Source organism: Oncorhynchus tshawytscha, linkage group LG01 (assembly GCF_018296145.1).
Source record: "Oncorhynchus tshawytscha isolate Ot180627B linkage group LG01, Otsh_v2.0, whole genome shotgun sequence".
In the NCBI taxonomy this organism is placed as follows: domain Eukaryota; kingdom Metazoa; phylum Chordata; class Actinopteri; order Salmoniformes; family Salmonidae; genus Oncorhynchus; species Oncorhynchus tshawytscha.
The window spans coordinates 89,798,264-89,820,003 of NC_056429.1; the positions used below are offsets into that span (position 1 = coordinate 89,798,264).

General features: G+C 40.2%; 1 protein-coding gene across 1 annotated transcript in view; it reads right to left on the reverse strand.

The window, feature by feature from the left end:
• Positions 1-21,740, reverse strand: part of LOC112234635 (piggyBac transposable element-derived protein 5) — a 44,002-nt gene that overhangs the window by 17,665 nt on the left and 4,597 nt on the right. The window contains exons 2-3 of the mRNA XM_042327198.1: positions 19,773-20,203; positions 620-754 (exon numbers count right to left, since the gene is read on the reverse strand). Coding sequence (XP_042183132.1) covers positions 620-754; positions 19,773-20,203 — 566 coding nt within the window. The remainder of the gene's footprint in view (positions 1-619; positions 755-19,772; positions 20,204-21,740) is intronic.

Below are 21,740 nucleotides of genomic sequence, written 5' to 3' on the forward strand. Positions count from 1 at the left end.
TTGACAATACTACTAACCCCGTAGTTCTCCATTGACAATACTACTAACCCTGTAGTTTTTCATTGACAATACTACTAACCCTGTAGTTTTCCATTGACAATACTACTAACCCTGTAGTTTTCCATTGACAATAATACTAACCCTGTAGTTTTCCATTGACAATAATACTAACCCTGTAGTTTTCATTGACAATACTACTGACCCTGTAGTTTTCCATTGACAATAATACTAACCCTGTAGTTTTCCATTGACAATAATACTAACCCTGTAGTTTTCCATTGACAATAATACTAACCCTGTAGTTTTCCATTGACAATAATACTAACCCTGTCGTTTTCTATTGACAATACTACTAACCCTGTTGTTTTCTATTGACAATACTACTAACCCTGTTGTTTTCTATTGACAATACTACTGACCCTGTTGTTTTCCATTGACAATAATACTAACCCTGTAGTTTTCCATTGACAATAATACTAACCCTGTAGTTTTCTATTGATATAAGAGTAGAAAACCAAGAGCCTGCAGTCCCTCCCTCCCCTCATTCTTCCTCCACTGCTCTCGCCATCTCCCTTTCTCTCATTTTCTTCTTTCATGCGCACGCACGCACACACAGTACCTGACAGATGAAACCAGTGGATGTGCACTGGCGGACCCACAGACTGAACTTCCTCTTCTTCCTCTTCCTCAGCTCTCTCTCTGTACAGGTGGTGATGAACACTGGGTCCTCGTCAATAAGGGGCTCATGGAGCACCTATGGGACAGAGGGAAAGCATCAGTATTACATCATGGAGCACCTTTGGGACAGAGGGAAAGCATCAGTATTACATCATGGAGCACCTTTGGGACAGAGGGAAAGCATCAGTATTACATCATGGAGCACCTATGGGACAGAGGGAAAGCATCAGTATTACATCATGGAGCACCTTTCGGACAGAGGGAAAGCATCAGTATTACATCATGGAGCACGTATGGAACAGAGGGAAAGCATCAGTATTACATCATGAAGCACCTTTGGGACAGAGGGAAAGCATCAGTATTACATCATGGAGCACCTTTGGGACAGAGGGAAAGCATCAGTATTACATCATGGAGCACCTATGGGACAGAGGGAAAGCATCAGTATTACATCATGGAGCACCTATGGGACAGAGGGAAAGCATCAGTATTACATCATGGAGCACGTATGAAACAGAGGGAAAGCATCAGTATTACATCATGGAGCACCTTTGGGACAGAGGGAAAGCATCAGTATTACATCATGGAGCACCTATGGAACAGAGGGAAAGCATCAGTATTACATCATGGAGCACCTATGGAACAGAGGGAAAGCATCAGTATTACATCATGGAGCACCCTTGGAACAGAGGGAAAGCATCAGTATTACATCATGGAGCACCTTTGGAACAGAGGGAAAGCATCAGTATTACATCATGGAGCACCTTTGGAACAGAGGGAAAGCATCAGTATTACATCATGGAGCACCTATGGGACAGAGGGAAAGCATCAGTATTACATCATGGAGCACCTATGGGACAGAGGGAAAGCATCAGTATTACATCATGGAGCACCTATGGAACAGAGGGAAAGCATCAGTATTACATCATGGAACACCTTTGGGACAGAGGGAAAGCATCAGTATTACATCATGGAGCACCTATGGAACAGAGGGAAAGCATCAGTATTACATCATGGAGCACCTATGGGACAGAGGGAAAGCATCAGTATTACATCATGGAGCACCTATGGAACAGAGGGAAAGCATCAGTATTACATCATGGAGCACCTATGGAACAGAGGGAAAGCATCAGTATTACATCATGGAGCACCTTTGGGACAGAGGGAAAGCATCAGTATTACATCATGGAGCACCTATGGAACAGAGGGAAAGCATCAGTATTACATCATGGAGCACCTTTGGGACAGAGGGAAAGCATCAGTATTACATCATGGAGCACCTATGGAACAGAGGGAAAGCATCAGTATTACATCATGGAGCACCTTTGGGACAGCATCACCTCACCAACACGTCAATCTTTCCCCTAGCAGTTTGTACAGTTCATATTCAAAGGCATCCTCAAGCGTATCAGTCGTACAGTATGTGCAGGATACACATGGTATACATCGTCCAACCAAATGCTTACTTGCAGGTTCCTTCTGGACAATGCAACAACAACAAACATAAAGTAAACCTGTCCTTCAGCCACGAGCAGGTGTATAACCAGGGATGTCTCCTTCAGCCACGAGCAGGTGTATAACCAGGGATGTCTCCTTCAGCCACGAGCAGGTGTATAACCAGGGATGTCTCCTTCAGCCACGAGCAGGTGTATAACCAGGGGTGTATCCTTCAGCCACAAGCAGGTGTATAACCAGGGGTGTCTCCTTCAGCTAAGAGCAGGTGTATAACCAGGGGTGTCTCCTTCAGCTAAGAGCAGGTGTATAACCAGGGGTGTCTCCTTCAGCTAAGAGCAGGTGTATAACCAGGGGTGTCTCCTTCAGCTAAGAGCAGGTGTATAACCAGGGATGACTCCGTCAGCCACGAGCAGGTGTATAACCAGGGATGACTCCGTCAGCCACGAGCAGGTGTATAACCAGGGATGTCTCCTTCAGCCACGAGCAGGTGTATAACCAGGGATGTCTCCTTCAGCCACGAGCAGGTGTATAACCAGGGGTGTATCCTTCAGCCACGAGCAGGTGTATAACCAGGGATGTCTCCTTCAGCCACGAGCAGGTGTATAACCAGGGGTGTATCCTTCAGCCACGAGCAGGTGTATAACCAGGGGTGTCTCCTTCAGCTAAGAGCAGGTGTATAACCAGGGGTGTCTCCTTCAGCTAAGAGCAGGTGTATAACCAGGGGTGTCTCCTTCAGCTAAGAGCAGGTGTATAACCAGGGGTGTCTCCTTCAGCTAAGAGCAGGTGTATAACCAGGGATGACTCCGTCAGCCACGAGCAGGTGTATAACCAGGGATGACTCCTTCAGCCACGAGCAGGTGTATAACCAGGGGTGTCTCCTTCAGCTAAGAGCAGGTGTATAACCAGGGGTGTCTCCTTCAGCCACGAGCAGGTGTATAACCAGGGGTGTCTCCTTCAGCCACGAGCAGGTGTATAACCAGGGGTGTCTCCTTCAGCTAAGAGCAGGTGTATAACCAGGGGTGTCTCCTTCAGCTAAGAGCAGGTGTATAACCAGGGGTGTCTCCTTCAGCTAAGAGCAGGTGTATAACCAGGGGTGTCTCCTTCAGCTAAGAGCAGGTGTATAACCAGGGATGACTCCGTCAGCCACGAGCAGATGTATAACCAGGGATGACTCCTTCAGCCACGAGCAGGTGTATAACCAGGGGTGTATCCTTCAGCCACGAGCAGGTGTATAACCAGGGGTGTCTCCTTCAGCTAAGAGCAGGTGTATAACCAGGGGTGTCTCCTTCAGCTAAGAGCAGGTGTATAACCAGGGGTGTCTCCTTCAGCTAAGAGCAGGTGTATAACCAGGGATGACTCCGTCAGCCACGAGCAGGTGTATAACCAGGGATGTCTCCTTCCGCCAAGCAGGAGACAGGTGTATAACCAGGGATGTCTCCTTCAGCCAAGCAGGAGACAGGTGTATAACCAGGGATGTCTCCTTCAGCCAAGCAGGAGACAGATGTACAGAGGGGCAAAAAAGTATTTAGTCAGCCACCAATTGTGCAAGTTCTCCCACTTAAAAAGATGAGAGAGGCCTGTAATTTTCATCATAGGTACACTTCAACTATGACAGACAAAATGAGAAAAAAAATCCAGAAAATCACATTGTAGGATTTGTAATTAATTAATTTGCAAATTATGGTAGAAAATAAGTATTTGGTCAACAACAAAAGTTTCTCAATACTTTGTTATATACCCTTTGTTGGCAATGACAGAGGTCAAACATTTTCTGTAAGTCTTCACAAGGTTTTCACACACTGTTGCTGGTATTTTGGCCCATTCCTCCATGCAGATCTCCTCTAGAACAGTGATGTTTTGGGGCTGTTGCTGGGCAACACGGACTTTCAACTCCCTCCAAAGATTTTCTATGGGGTTGAGATCTGGAGACTGGCTAGGCCACTCCAGGACCTTGAAATGCTTCTTACGAAGCCACTCCTTCGTTGCCCGGGCGGTGTGTTTTGGATCATTGTCATGCTGAAAGACCCAGCCACGTTTCATCTTCAATGCTGCTGGTGAGTCTCTGATCCACCTCTACGCAGACGACACCATTCTGTATACTTCCGGCCCTTCTTTGGACACTGTGTTAACAACCCTCCAGGCAAGCTTCAATGCCATACAACTCTCCTTCCGTGGCCTCCAATTGCTCTTAAATACAAGTAAAACTAAATGCATGCTCTTCAACCGATCGCTACCTGCACCTACCCGCCTGTCCAACATCACTACTCTGGACGGCTCTGACTTAGAATACGTGGACAACTACAAATACTTAGGTGTCTGGTTAGACTGTAAACTCTCCTTCCAGACCCATATCAAACATCTCCAATCCAAAGTTAAATCTAGAATTGGCTTCCTATTTCGCAACAAAGCATCCTTCACTCATGCTGCCAAACATACCCTTGTAAAACTGACCATCCTACCAATCCTCGACTTTGGCGATGTCATTTACAAAATAGCCTCCAATACCCTACTCAACAAATTGGATGCAGTCTATCACAGTGCAATCCGTTTTATCACCAAAGCCCCATATACTACCCACCATTGCGACCTGTACGCTCTCGTTGGCTGGCCCTCGCTTCATACTCGTCGCCAAACCCACTGGCTCCATGTCATCTACAAGACCCTGCTAGGTAAAGTCCCCCCTTATCTCAGCTCGCTGGTCACCATAGCATCTCCCACCTGTATAGGTATATCTCTCTAGTCACCCCCAAAACCAATTCTTTCTTTGGCCGCCTCTCCTTCCAGTTCTCTGCTGCCAATGACTGGGACGAACTAAAAAAATCTCTGAAACTGGAAACACTTATCTCCCTCACTAGCTTTAAGCACCAACTGTCAGAGCAGCTCACAGATTACTGCACCTGTACATAGCCCACCTATAATTTAGCCCAAACAACTACCTCTTTCCCAACTGTATTTAATTAATTTATTTTGCTCCTTTGCACCCCATTATTTTTATTTCTACTTTGCACATTCTTCCATTGCAAAACTACCATTCCAGTGTTTTACTTGCTATATTGTATATACTTTGTCACCATGGCCTTTTTTGCCTTTACCTCCCTTCTCACCTCATTTTCTCACATTGTATATAGACTTGTTTATACTGTATTATTGACTGTATGTTTGTTTTACTCCATGTGTAACTCTGTGTCGTTGTATCTGTCAAACTGCTTTGCTTTATCTTGGCCAGGTCGCAATTGTAAATGAGAACTTGTTCTCAACTTGCCTACCTGGTTAAATAAAGGTAAAATAAAAATAATAAAATGCCCTTGCTGATGGAAGGAGGTTTTCACTCAAAATCTCACGATACATGGACCCATTCATTCTTTCCTTTACACGGATCAGTCGTCCTGGTCCCTTTGCAGAAAAACAGCCCCAAAGCATGTTTCCACCCCCATGCTTCACAGTAGGTATGGTGTTCTTTGGATGCAACTCAGCATTCTTTGTCTTCCAAACACGACGAGTTGAATTTTTACAAAAAAGTTATATTTTGGTTTCATCTGACCATATGACATTCTCCCAATCTTCTTCTGGATCATCCAAATGCTCTCTAGCAAACTTCAGACAGGTCTGGACATGTACTGGCTTAAGCAGGGGGACACGTCTGGCACTGCAGGATTTGAGTCCCTGGCGGCATAGTGTGTTACTGATGGTAGGCTTTGTTACTTTGGTCCCAGCTCTCTGCAGGTCATTCACTAGGTCCCCCCGTGTGGTTCTGGGATTTTTGCTCACCGTTCTTGTGATCATTTTGACCTCACGGGGTGAGATCTTGCGTGGAGCCCCAGATCGAGGGAGATTATCAGTGGTCTTGTATGTCTTCCATTTCCTAATAATTGCTCCCACGGTTGATTTCTTCAAACCAAGCTGCTTACCTATTGCAGATTCAGTCTTCCCAGCCTGGTGCAGGTCTACAATTTTGTTTCTGGTGTCCTTTGACAGCTCTTTGGTCTTGGCCATAGTGGAGTTTGGAGTGTGACTGTTTGAGGTTGTGGACAGGTGTCTTTTATACTGATAGCAAGTTCAAACAGGTGCCATTAATACAGGTAACGAGTGAAGGACAGAGGAGCCTCTTAAAGAAGAAGTTACAGGTCTGTGAGAGCCAGAAATCTTGCTTGTTTGTAGGTGACCAAATACTTATTTTCCACCATAATTTGCAAATAAATTCATTAAAAATCCTACAATGTGATTTTCTGGTTTTGTTCTCCTCATTTTGTCTGTCATAGTTGAAGTGTACCTATGATGAAAATTACAGGCCTCTCATCTTTTTAAGTGGGAGAACTTGCACAATTGTTGGCTGACTAAATACTTTTTTGCCCCACTGTATAACCAGGGATGTCTCCTTCAGCCAAGCAGGAGACAGGTGTATAACTAGGGATGTCTCCTTCAGCCAAGCAGGAGACAGGTGTATAACCAGGGATGTCTCCTTCAGCCAAGCAGGAGACAGGTGTATAACCAGGGATGTCTCCTTCAGCCAAGCAGGAGACAGGTGTATAACCAGGGATGTCTCCTTCAGCCAAGCAGGAGACAGGTGTATAACCAGGGATGTCTCCTTCAGCCAAGCAGGAGACAGGTGTATAACCAGGGATGTCTCCTTCAGCCAAGCAGGAGACAGATGTATAACCAGGGATGTCTCCTTCAGCCAAGCAGGAGACAGATGTATAACCAGGGATGTCTCCTTCAGCCAAGCAGGAGACAGGTGTATAACCAGGGATGTCTCCTTCAGCCAAGCAGGAGACAGGTGTATAACCAGGGATGTCTCCTTCAGCCAAGCAGGAGACAGATGTATAACCAGGGATGTCTCCTTCAGCCAAGCAGGAGACAGATGTATAACCAGGGATGCCTCCTTCAGCCAAGCAGGAGACAGGTGTATAACCAGGGATGTCTCCTTCAGCCAAGCAGGAGACAGATGTATAACCAGGGATGTCTCCTTCAGCCAAGCAGGAGACAGATGTATAACCAGGGATGTCTCCTTCAGCCAAGCAGGAGACAGATGTATAACCAGGGATGTCTCCTTCAGCCAAGCAGGAGACAGATGTATAACCAGGGATGTCTCCTTCAGCCAAGCAGGAGACAGATGTATAACCAGGGATGTCTCCTTCAGCCAAGCAGGAGACAGATGTATAACCAGGGATGTCTCCTTCAGCCAAGCAGGAGACAGGGGTATAACCAGGGATGTGGGGCTACTGAACCATTAAATGCCTGAGGGTGGCAGTATGGTAGCTGTTGCTGACTGATTGTACTGTATGTGTGTGAACTACAGACAAAAGCTAGGGAGCATCTTAACATCATGTTAATGAAACAGTGTGGCTAACCCCTCTCTGTCTGGCTGGCTTTCTAGTCTGCAGAATGTCAAGTTGGCTGGATGGGACCGGCATGCGTTGCCACAGTGATTTTGCACCGGACCAAGGAGCCACGAGGCACAGGTGGTGTTTGTTTTGCCCAGAACAGAACAGGCAAGCCACATTGAGTACTGTAGACGTGCTGCCTGCTACAGCTCTGTTAACTCACACCTCCTACCACTGGGGAGCCACACAGACACACGGCAGGCCGCCTGAAGTACCTAAAAATGTATTGTAGGTCTGCAGGAGAGCCTGAGCTGATCAGGGAGCAGGTATTTAAGACATGTATTGAGCAGAGAGAAGGCATGATGTGACCGGTTGTTCCAGGTTGTTTTCTCCTATATTGATTTGTTTTGATGATGTAATGGTGATAGAAACACCTGGATCCTTTACATGGAGTCAAATAGGTAAATAAGTCACAGTGACAGTTGACCAGAGGAATTTGTTATAAGCACTGTGTTTGAGACATTGATAGTTATCCACAGGTCACCCTCATTAAACAAATCTTGAGCATCAAAAGGATTCACAAAAGGATTTTCTAAATTATTCAGTTATTCCTACATGGGTGAAATCAGTCACAAATCTGTGTATTGTCTGACTTTTCACTGCTGCCTGAAATATGACAGTATGGCTATAGACCTGTCCTTTAGACCCTGTGCTCTACTGATATTACTACAGTCGGTTAATGCTCGGTTAGTCTTTGGCCTGTGGAGGATGGATGTGTATCAAACCCATTTCTCAACCCCAATGACTTAATCTCAGTGGAGGCCATGACAAAGATGAATTCTATCTGCCTGACAGCTACTCCATTAGCTAAGATAGGTGGCATTCTGAGAGCCATGACCTACCTGAGAGAGGCACACAGTGTCTGAGGAGACAGAGATGGAAACAAAAGGTACACCTTCTATTTGCCAGACGTGCTAGATCTCTAAACAGAGGTGTTTGTGTTGTGTACGTTAATGAGAGAGAGTAGCATTGGACAGCAAGCTAAGCAGAATTGTTAGTGCCACAAAGCTCAGCAATTTGAATGTACTTTCCAAAGAACCCCTGCTATGCCAGAGATGCACAGGACGGTTTTGACATGCACCTTTCCTTTCGTCTTAAAGTAGAAACTTCACTTAATGAGCTGTCTAAAAGGGTGAAGAAAAAACATTTCTATAAAGGCTTCTGTTATTCTCATTATAACAGGCAGAGGCGGAAGGAGGTAGGCTTCACAGACAGAAAAAAACAGTACATGGAACATTTTGGTAGACACTTTTTCTTGGCCACAGCCAGGGAAAAGGCATTCATTATTCAGACAGAACATCCATCCCCAGGCTGTGCTGATCAGAGCTCCAGCCAGAGGCAGCCCAATCAGAGACAGGATATCACCAACCCCCCACTGTGGAGCTATGGAGGGCATATTTCAACTCATACCTCTACAGCTACTGGAGTCTGTGATATAAATGTCCCTGGAACTCAGCAGTAAGTGCAGATAATAAAGTGAATGTCTGGGTGAAAGTATTTGCATTGGAAAATGACAAGGGTTTTGAACAATGCCTGCTGGTTTTTACACAGAGAGAGAGAGAGGGGGAGGGAGACAGAGAGAGAGAGGGGGGAGAGAGAGAGAACAAGGAAACCAGATGTGCTATGCTGTGTCCAGACACCAGCCTTTGGGGCCCTGACTTCTGGGCCAGAGGATGTGGTGTGAAGGTGGATTCCCTTTCCCTCAGCTCTGACTGAGTGGGTCTGCCTCATTTCCATCTAGACTCCTAGGAGTGGAGGGGAGGGGAGTGGAGGGGATCAGAGTGGAGTGGAGAGGAAAGGAGCAGAGTGGAGGGGAGCATAGGGGATTGAAGTTGAGGGGAGTGGAGCGGAGGAGAAGGAAGGTGCCCACTCAACACTCTTTTCCTCCCCTGTCAGCTCTGGGAGGCAGCAGCGAGCCGATTTGATCCGCCATGTCTGACAGGGAATTTACATGCAATGCGGAACGCCTGATGGTCACCAGGGAACACGCTGAGGCAAACTGTCAGCCTCCTGTACACTATGTATATAGTTGAGAGTACACTACACCTTGACTGACACATTGGGCACATCCCAGAGTTATTCCATTTAGAACATTTGAACAGGCATTTCAAATAAGACAATGCAGCCTTATTATTACCTTACTAAAATGTTATATTGGTTGTTGTATTGGTTGTTATATTGGCAGTTATATTGGTCCTTATTTTGGTTGTTACAGTGCCTTCAGAAAGTATTCAGACCCCTTTACATTTTCCACATTGTGTTACATTACAGCCTTGTTCTAAAATGGGTTTTAAAAAATCCCCCCCAAAATCACAGCAATCTACACAGAATACCCAATAATGACAAAAAGAAAACAGTTTTCACATTTTTGCAAATGCATAAAAAATAATTAACATAAGTATTCGGACCCTTTGCTATGAGACTCGAAATTGAGCTTGGATGCATCCTGTTTCCATTGATCACCCTCGAGATGGTTCTACCACTTGATTAGAGTCCACCAGTGGTAAGCTCAATTGATTGGACATGATTTGGAAAGGCACACACCTGTCAATATAAGGTCCCACAGGTGACAGTGCATGTCTGAGCAAAAATCAAGCCATGAGATAGAAGGAATTTTGTCGAGGCACAGATTTGGGGAAGGGTATGTAAAAATGTCTGCAGCATTGAAGGTCCCCAAGAACACAGTGGCCTCCATCATTCTTAAATGGAAGAAGTTTGGTACCACCGAGACTTCCTAGTGCTGGCCGCCCAGCCAAACTGAACAATCGGGGGAGAAGGGCCTTGGTCAGGGAGGTGATTGTCGCTCTGATAGAGTTCCTCTATGAAGATGGGAGAACCTTCCAGAAGGACAACCATCTCTGCAGCACTCCAACAATCAAGCCTTTATGGAAGAGTGGCCGGATGGAAGCCACTCCTCAGTAAAAGGCACATGATAGCCCACTTGGAGATTGCCAGAAGGCACCTAAAGGAGTCAGACTATGAGAAACAAGATTCTCTGGTCTGATGAAACCAAGATTGAACTCTTTGGCCTGAATGCCAAGCATCACGTCTGGAGGAAACCTGGCACCATCCCTACGATGAAGCATGGGGTTGGCAGCATCATGCTGTGGGGATGTTTTTCAGCAGCAGGGACTGGGAGACTAGTCAGGTTTGAGGGAAAGATGAACGGAGCAAAGTACAGAAAGATCCTCGATGAAAACCTGCTCCAGAGCTCTCAGGACCTCAGACTGGGGCGAAGGTTCACTTTCCAACAGGACAACGACCCTAACCACACAGCCAAGACAACACAGGAGTGGCTTCGGGACAAGTCTGAATGTCCTTGAGTGGCCCAGCAAGAGCCTGTACTTGAACCCTATTGAACATCCCTGGAGAGACCTGCAAATAGCTGTGCAGCAACACTCCCCATCCAACCTGACAGACCTTGAGAGGATCTGCAGAGAAGAATGGGAGAAACTCCCCAAATACAGGTGTTCCAAGCTTGTAGAGTCATACCCAAGAAGACGTGAGGCTGTAATCGCTGCTAAAGGTGCTTCAACAAAGTACTGAGTAAAGGGTCTGAATACTTCTGTAAATGTGATATTTCCAGGGGTTTTTTCTTCTGTTTTTGCTTTGTCATTATGAGTATTGTGTGCAGATTGATGAGGGGGAAAAACAATGTGATCCATTTTAGAATAAGACTGTAACATAACAAAATGTGGAAAAGGTCAAGGGGTCTGAATACTTTCTGAATGCACTGTATATTGTTATATTGGTTGTGATATTGTTGTATTGGTTATATTAGTTGTTATATTGGTTGTTAAATTGTTATATTGGTTGTTATACCGGTTGTAATATTTTTATATTGGTTCTTATATTGTTATATTCATTGTGAATGATTGGTCGTTATCTTGTTATATTGGTTGTTGTATTGGTTGTAATATTGTTATATTGGTCGTTATCTTGTTATATTGGTTGTTGTATTGGTTGTAATATTGTTATATTGGTCATTATCTTGTTATATTGGTTGTTGTCTTGGTTGTTGTATTGGTTGTAATATTGTTATATTGGTTGTAAAATTGTTATATTGGTCATTATCGTGTCATATTGGTTGTAATACTGTTATATTGGTCATTATCTTGTTATATTGGTTGTTGTATTGGTTGTAATAGTGTATTGGTTGTAATATTGGTCATTATCGTGTTATTTTGGTTGTAATATTTTTATATTGGTCATTATCTTGTTATATTGGTTGTTGTATTGATTGAAATATTGTTGTATTGGTTGTAATATTGTTATATTGGTCATTATCTTGTTAAATTGGTTGTTGTATTGGTTGTAATATTGTTGTATTGGTTGTAATATTGTTGTATTGGTTGTAATATTGTTGTATTGGTCATTATCTTGTTATATTGGTAGTTGTATTGGTTGTGATATTGTTATATTGGTTGTTGTATTGGTATATTCATTGTTATATTTGTCATTATCTTGTTATTGGTTGTTGGATTGGTTGTAATATTGTTATATTGGTTGTAATATTGTTGTATTGGTCATTATCGTGTTACATTGGTTGTAATATTTTTATATTGGTCATTATCTTGTTATATTGGTTGTTGTATTGATTGCAATATTGTTGTATTGGTTGTAATATTGTTATATTGGTCATTATCTTGTTAAATTGGTTGTTGTATTGGTTGTAATATTGTTGTATTGGTTGTTATAAGTTGTATTGGTTGTTATATTTGTTGTTGTTATATTGGTCATTATCGTGTTATATTGGTTGTAATACTGTTATATTGGTCATTATCTTGTTATATTGGTTGTTGTATTGGTTGTAATATTGTATTGGTTGTAATATTGTTGTATTGGTCATTATCGTGTTACATTGGTTGTAATATTTTTATATTGGTCATTATCTTGTTATATTGGTTGTTGTATTGATTGCAATATTGTTGTATTGGTTGTAATATTGTTATATTGGTCATTATCTTGTTAAATTGGTTGTTGTATTGGTTGTAATATTGTTGTATTGGTTGTTATAAGTTGTATTGGTTGTTATATTTGTTGTTACATTGGTTGCTGTATTGGTTATATTGTTTATTATCTTGTTATATTGGTTGTAATATTGTAATATTGTTGTATTGGTTGTAATATTGTTGTATTGGTTGTTTTGGTTGTAATATTGTTGTATTGGTTGTTATATTGGCTGTTGTATTGTTATATTGGTTGTTGTATTGTTATATTGGTTGTTGTATTGCTATATTGGTTGTTGTATTGGTTGTTATATTGGTTGTAATATTGTTATATTGGTAATTTTCTTGTTATATTGATTGTTGTATTGGTTGTTATATTTGTTGTTATATTGGTTGCTGTATTGGTTGTTATATTGTTCATTATCTTGTTGTATTGGTTGTAATATTGTAATATTGTTGTATTGGTTGTAATATTGTTGTATTGGTTGTTTTGGTTGTAATATTGTTGTATTGGTTGTAATATTGTTGTATTGGTTGTTTTGGTTGTAATATTGTTGTATTGGTTGTAATATTGTTATATTGGTTGTAATATTGTTATATTGGTTGTAATATTGTTATAAGTTGTATTGGTTATATTTGTGTTTATATTGGTTGCTGTATTGGTTGTTATATTGTTCATTATCTTGTTATGTTGGTTGTAATATTGTTAGAAGTTGTATTGGTTGTTATATTGGTTGTTATATTGGCTGTTGTATTGTTATATTGGTTGTTGTATTGTTATATTGGTTGTTATATTGTTCATTATCTTGTTATGTTGGTTGCAATATTGTTAGAAGTTGTATTGGTTGTTATATTGGTTGTTATATTGGTTGTTGTATTGTTATATTGGTTGTTATATTGTTATAAGTTGTATTGGTTGTTATATTGGTTGTTGTATTGTTATATTGGTTGTTATATTGTTCATTATCTTGTTATATTGGTTGTAATATTGTTAGAAGTTGTATTGGTTGTAATATTGGTTGTTATATTGGTTGTTGTATTGTTATATTGGTTGTTATATTGTTCATTATCTTGTTATATTGGTTGTAATATTGTTATAAGTTGTATTGGTTGTTATATTGGTTGTAATATTGTTATAAGTTGTATTGGTTGTAATATTGTTGTATTGGTTGTAATATTGGTTGTTATATTGGATGTTGTATTGTTATATTGGTTGTTGTATTGTTATATTGTTTGTTGTATTGGTATATTGGTTGTTGTATTGTTTGTTATATTGGTTGTTGTATTGTTATATTGGTTGTTATATTGGTTGTTGTATTGTTATATTGGTTGTTGTATTGGATGTAATATTGTTATAAGTTGTATTGGTTGTTATATTGGTTGTTATATTGGTTGTTGTATTGGTTGTTATATTGGTTGTTGTATTGATTGTAATATTGTTATAAGTTGTATTGGTTGTAATATTGTTGTATTGGTTGTAATATTGGTTGTTATATTGGATATTGTATTATTATATTGGTTGTTGTATTGTTTGTTATATTGGTTGTTATATTGGATGTAATATTGTTATAAGTTGTATTGGTTGTTTATTGGTTGTTGTATTGTTTGTTATATTGTTATATTGGATGTAATATTGTTATAAGTTGTATTGGTTGTTATATTGCTTGTTGTATTGTTTGTTATATTGGTTGTTATATTGGATGTTGTATTGGTTGCTATATTGTTCATTATCTTGTTATATTGGTTGTAATATTGTTAGAAGTTGTATTGGTTGTAATATTGGTTGTTATATTGTTATATTGGTTGTTGTATTGTTGTATTGGTTGTTGTATTGTTATATTGGTTGCTGTATTGGTTGTTATATTGTTCATTATCTTGTTATATTGGTTGTAATATTGTTAGAAGTTGTATTGGTTGTTATATTGTTATATTGGTTGTAATATTGTTATAAGTTGTATTGGTTGTTATATTTGTTGTTATATTGGTTGCTGTATTGGTTGTTGTATTGTTATATTGGTTGTTGTATTGATTGTAATATTGTTATAAGTTGTATTGGTTGTAATATTGTTGTATTGGTTGTAATATTGGATGTTGTATTATTATATTGGTTGTTGTATTGTTTGTTATATTGGATGTAATATTGTTATAAGTTGTATTGGTTGTTATATTGGTTGTTGTATTGTTTGTTATATTGGTTATTATATTGTTATAAGTTGTATTGGTTGTTATATTTGTTGTTATATTGGTTGTTGTATTGGTTGCTATATTGTTCATTATCTTGTTATATTGGTTGTAATATTGTTAGAAGTTGTATTGGTTGTAATATTGGTTGTTATATTGGTTGTTGTATTGGTTGTTGTATTGTTATATTGGTTGCAGTATTGGTTGTTATATTGTTCATTATCTTGTTATATTGGTTGTAATATTGTTAGAAGTTGTATTGGTTGTTATATTGGCTGTTGTATTGTTATATTGGTTGTTATATTGTTATATTGGTTGTTATATTGTTTGTTATATTGGTTGTTGTATTGTTATATTGGTTGTTATAAGTTGTATTGGTTGTTATATTGGCTGTTGTATTGTTATATTGGTTGTTATAAGTTGTATTGGTTGTTGTTGTATTGTTATATTGGCTGTTATATTGTTTGTTATATTGGTTGTTGTATTGTTATATTGGTTGTTATAAGTTGTATTGGTTGTTATATTGGCTGTTGTATTGTTATATTGGTTGTTATATTGGTTGTTATAAGTTGTATTGGTTGTTGTATTGTTATATTGGTTGTTATATTGGTTGCTATATTGTTCATTATCTTGTTATATTGGTTGTAATATTGTTAGAAGTTGTATTGGTTGTTATATTTGTTGTTATATTGGTTGTTATATTGTTATATTGGTTGTTATATTGTTATATTGGCTGTTATATTGTTATATTGTTTGTTATATTGGTTGTTGTATTGTTATATTGGTTGTTATAAGTTGTATTGGTTGTTATATTGGTTGTTGTATTGTTATATTGGTTGTTGTATTGGTTGCTATATTGTTCATTATCTTGTTATATTGGTTGTAATATTGTTATAAGTTGTATTGGTTGTAATATTGTTGTATTGGTTGTAATATTGGTTGTTATATTGGTTGTTGTATTGTTATATTGGTTGTTATATTGTTCATTATCTTGTTATATTGGTTGTAATATTGTTATAAGTTGTATTGGTTGTTATATTGGTTGTAATATTGTTGTATTGGTTGTAATATTGGTTGTTATATTGGATGTTGTATTGGTATATTGGTTGTTGTATTGTTATATTGTTTGTTGTATTGGTATATTGGTTGTTGTATTGTTTTTTTATATTGGTTGTTGTATTGTTATATTGGTTGTTATATTGGTATAAGTTGTATTGGTTGTTATATTGGTATAAGTTGTATTGGTTGTAATATTGGTTGTTGTATTGGATGTAATATTGTTATAAGTTGTATTGGTTGTTATATTGGTTGTTATATTGGTTGTTATATTGGTTGTTGTATTGTTATATTGGTTGTTGTATTGATTGTAATATTGTTATAAGTTGTGTTGGTTGTAATATTGTTGTATTGGTTGTTATATTGGTTGTTATATTGGTTGTTGTATTATTATATTGGTTGTTGTATTGTTATATTGGTTGTTGTATTGGTTGTAATATTGTTGTATTGGTTGTTATATTGGCTGTTGTATAATTATATTGGTTGTTATATTGGATGTAATATTGTTATAAGTTGTATTGGTTGTTATATTGGTTGTTATATTGGTTGTTGTATTGGTTGTTATATTGTTATAAGTTATTGGTTGTTGCATTGGTAGTTATATTGGTTGTTGCATTGGTAGTTGTATTGGTTGTTGCATTGGTAGTTATATTGGTTGTTGCATTGGTAGTTATATTGGTTGTTGCATTGGTAGTTATATTGGTTGTTGCATTGGTAGTTATATTGGTTGTTGCATTGGTAGTTATATTGGTTGTTGCATTGGTAGTCATATTGGTTGTTGCATTGGTAGTCATATTGGTTGTTGCATTGGTAGTCATATTGGTTGTTGCATTGGTAGTTATATTGGTTGTATGTTATATTGGTAGTTATATTGGTTGTAATATTGTTGTTATATTGCTATATTTGTAGTTATATTGGTTGTAATATTGTTATATTGGTTGTTAAATTGGTTGTAATATTGGTAGTTCTAACATTTAATCCTAGTAAAAAGTCCCTGTCAGTTAGGATCACCACTTTATTTTAAGAATGTGAAATGTCAGAATAACAGTACAGAGAATTATTTATTTCAGCTTTTATTTCTTTCAACACATTCCCAGTGGGTCAGAAATGTATAAACACTTAATTAGTATTTGGTAGCATTGCCTTTACATTTCGTAACTTGGGTCAAACGTTTCAGGTAGCCTTCCACAAGCTTCCCACAATAAGTTGGGTGAATTTTGGCCCATTCCTCCTGTAACTGAGTCATTATTGTAGGCCTCCCTGCTCCCACACGCTTTTTCAGTTCTGCACACACATTTTCTATAGGGTTGAGTTCAGGGCTTTGTGATGGCCACTCCAATACCTTGACTTTGTTGTCCTTAAGCCCTTTTTCCATGACATTGGAAGTATGCTTGGGGTCATTGTCCATTTGGAAGACCCATTTGCGACCAAGCTTCAACTTCCTCACTGATGTCTTGAGATGTTGCTTCAATATATCCACATATTTCTCCTTCCTCACGATGCCATCAATTTTGTGAAGTGCACCAGTCCCTCCTGCAGCAAAGTACCATCACAACATGATGCTGCCACCCCCGTGCTTCACGGTTGGGATGGTGTTCTTCGGCTTGCAAGGCTCCCCCTTTTTCCTCCAAACATAATGATGGTCATTATGGCCAAACAGTTCTACTTTTGTTTTATCAGACCAGAGGACATTTCTCCAAAAAGTACAATCTTTGTCCCCATGTGCAGTTGGAAACCGTAGTCTGGCTTTTTTATGACAGTTTTGGAGCAGTGGCTTCTTCCTTGCTGAGCAGCCTTTCAGGTTATGTCGTTATAGGACTCATTTAACTGTGGATATAGATAATTGTGTACCTGTTTCCTCCAGCATCTTCACAAGGTCCTTTGCTGTTCTGGGATTGATTTGCACTTTTCGCACCAAAAGTACATTCATCTCTAGGGAGACAGAACTCGTCTCCTTCCTGAGTGTTATGACGGCTGCGTGGTCCAATGGTGTTTATACTTGTGTACTATTGTTTGTACAGATGAACGTGGTACCTTCAGGTGTTTGGAAATTGCTCCCAAGGATGAAGCAGACTTGTGGAGGTCTAAAAAAATATTCTGAGGTCTTGGTTGATTTCTTTAGATTTTCCCACGATGCCAGGCAAAGAGGCACTGAGTTTGAAGGTAGGTCTTGAAATACATCCACAGGTACACCTGCAATTGACTCAAATGATGTCAATTAGCCTATTAGAAGCTTCTAAAGCATTTTCTGGAATTTTCCAAGCTGTTTAAAGGTGTCATGCACAAAGTAGATGTCCTAACCGACTTGCCAAAACTATAGTTTTGTTAACAAGAAGTTTGTGGAGTGTTTGAAAAACAAATTTTAATGAGTCCAACCAAAGTGTATGTAAATTTCCGACTTCAACTGTATATTGGTCGTTATATTGCTATATTTGTTGTGATAGTGCTTGTTATATTGGTTGTTTTATTGTTTGTAATATTGGTATATTTGTTGTGATACTGGTTGTTATATTCGTTGGCTATTTTACAAAGTTGGGTATGTCTGTGTCAAAGTAGTAACTTAAAACTGAAATAGAACAGAGGACAGGTGGAGAAATCCCTGACATGGCTACGTCAGACATTCATTGATGTGAAAATACCCTGTGCAGTAACTAGTAGGCTTAGGGACACATTCTAAATCAGTTAGAAATACTCTTTGGGTTCAGAAACTGCAGAGTCTAAAGTCACTATGGATAAAAAAAATTGATCACTAATCTGACCCTACTTTGATACCAAAATACAGCATAACCTTCTAACATGTAACACAGAGGCAGTCATACGTAATTATTTCTGTGAAGGCAACAACATTTTGACTTCGCATCCTCCCAGCCCACTTTGTGTCCTCCCAGCCCACTTTGTGTCCTCCCAGCCCACTTTGTGTCCTCCCAGCCCACTTTGTATCCTACCAGCCCACTTTGTATACTACCAGCCCACTTTGTATACTACCAGCCCACTTTGTATACTACCAGCCCACTTTGTATACTACCAGCCCACTTTGTATACTACCAGCCCACTTTGTATCCTCCCAGCCCACTTTGTATCCTCCCAGCCCACTTTGTATCCTCCCAGCCCACTTTGTGTCCTCCCAGCCCACTTTGTATCCTCCCAGCCCACTTTGTGTCCTCCCAGCCCACTTTGTATCCTCCCAGCCCACTTTGTATCCTCCCAGCCCACTTTGTGTCCTCCCAGCCCACTTTGTATCCTACCAGCCCACTTTGTGTCCTCCCAGCCCACTTTGTGTCCTCCCAGCCCACTTTGTATCCTACCAGCCCACTTTGTATACTACCAGCCCACTTTGTATACTACCAGCCCACTTTGTATACTACCAGCCCACTTTGTATCCTACCAGCCCACTTTGTATCCTACCAGCCCACTTCTTCCTAGCACAGAAAGAGAAGACAGGTTGTCCTCCTTTCAGAAAAGTTCACATTGCCAAGATTCTGAAAGAGTTGGTGGAATCCACATGGGAGGGTGCAAATTGGCTCATGTCAATCAATTCAAATTGCAGCAAGGATATTCAGTGTGCATTAGCTTGTTTCTGAACTTAATCTTAACCAATCCCTCTTAATTAAACGGCCCAAATACACATTATTCAGCTGCTGACAGATATTAGATTAACATTTGAATAGAGTTTAATTAGACAGAAAACAAGTTTACTCTTCACAGATAAATATGCGGCTCCCAAAGAAGTTAACTATGAGTCTGTTCTAAACTAGAACAAACATGGACACAACATACTATTGTTCCAGGAATGTTTGTCCAAATGACAACCTACCTATCTGACCACTGTGTTGTATTTTGAGTCTGCTCTAAAAGTACCCCGAACACACCAAGCTGCCCGCTGGGCACAGATGTCAACAAATTTGAATTGAAGGTAGTCACTTCAGGAAGGGATTTTAATTTAAAATTAAAAAATTTAAAATGGAAAAAAACTTGAAATAAAATTTAAGTTTACTCGAATTGACCCCAGCCCTGTCATCTGTACTAAACATGTCCAATGCTGAACAGTACACACAGCAGCCTACTGCCATACCTGAGTCTGTGAGGGGCGGAAGCTGCTGCAGCCGAACGACTGCTGCAGTGAGTCCAGGAAGGGCTGGATCTTGTAGAGGCCATGGCTGCCGTGGCTGGAACGGAAGGCCACGATGTGGAAGTACTTGAGGATCTTCTCAAAGCGCGCCTGGCTCATCTTGAGTGCAATGCTGCGGTTGCTGAAGAAGCCGCTGCTCCAGATGCTGAGCACGGACTCACAGCGGTGAACGCTGGTGGAAGTCACCAAGCCCAGGAAGGCCTTCATCTCAGCCGCAGTCACGTTCCGCCAGCCCTCGTCGCTGCCGAAGCGCTCCTGGTACTTCTTGGCGTACATGTTGGTCTGCGTCACCATGTTCTGGATGGCGTTGTCAGGCACAAAGAGCTGGAAGAAGTCCATGCAAGTGGCTGTAGCTGGCATTCTCTGGGTAGGGCCTGGTGACAGGGAGAGAGACAGACAGATGATGGAGCTGCAGTCAAAACATCACTCGCTCATTAAAACTTGCCTCTCAGATTGTTATTTTCATTTGACAGCATCAATCACACATTACTTGTAAATGGAGTCTTACTGTGTAAACGACTATGATTTCTAAAAAGGGAATTACAATACTTTGAAAGTATGGAGCTATTTTGTGCTTTGAGTTATTTTGTAAATTAAAAAAGCACAACGTGTAGCATTTCTTTCCCGTCTTTGTTATTTGGATTGTGCTGTCAACCCTAGGGCTGCAATCAATTTCTATTCAACATGACAGTAACCATAATGTAATCGAAACAAGAATCAAGCTTTTTGGGCTTGAGGGAAGGGTTCATTATTGTTATGTGCTACACTATAGTGGATAGAAAAAGTCTCGTCTTGAACGTGTCAGATGAACATTCCCACTTATGCAAGCCGACAACTATAACCGTTTGGAAAAGCCCACTCATCGACATTGACTGTAGTTTCCAATGCATGGTAATCCGCACCTCCAACAACGCATCTGTCAAACTACTCAAGTTTGCAGATGACACCACTCTGGTCGGTCTCATCACCGACGGCGATGAGTCCATGTACCGTGGAGAGGTCTACCGGCTCTCCACTGGGCACAGACGTCTGTTAAATTTGGTTGAGTTGTCGACTAACGTGAATTCAACGCGAAATCAACAAAAAATGTCACCTCGTCATTGGATTAGGTTAAAAGTTGGGTGAAAAAAATACTACATTTTCTTACGTTGATTACTTTTTTTGTAATCCAATCAGTTTTCCATGTTGATTTGTATTTTTTTATGACATGGAAACAACATTGATTCAACCAGTTTTTGCCCAGTGGGTAGTGGCATGGTGCAGTCTCAATAACCTAAAACACAGACAAAAGCGTGGAGATGGTAGTTGACTTCAGAAAACGCCCCTCACCATCTCTCACCAACACTCACTCTCTTGAGATAGATGGATCAAGTATTACAACAGCTAAATCATTCAAATTCCTGGAGACCATCATCTCCCACAGTCTCAAGTGGGAGGACAACATCACATCACCAACCGGCCATCTGGCCCATAGAGACTATGCACTCTATGCTACAGTTTATTAGGTATACCACCCCATTCACGAAAATGGTTCGCTCCTACAAACATTTGAGTCACATGGCGGTGGCTTGCTATATAAAGCAGGCAGACGGGAATCGAGGCATTCAGTTACTGCTCAATTGAACGTTAGAATGCAAGCTAACAGGCGGACCAAACACAGGCAGATAACAGCACAGTTCAACAGTGGTGTGCAGAACGGCATCTCGGAGCACACAACTCGGCGATCCTTGCCCTGGATGGTCTATTGCAGCAGACCGCCACACCAGATTCCACTCCTATCAGCTAAAAACAAGAAGTGGCTCCAGTGAGCATATGATCACCAACACTGGACAGTTGAGGAGTGAAAAACATTTGGTCCGACACCTGGTCTGACGAATCCCGGTTCCTGTTGCGTCATGCTGATGGCAGAGT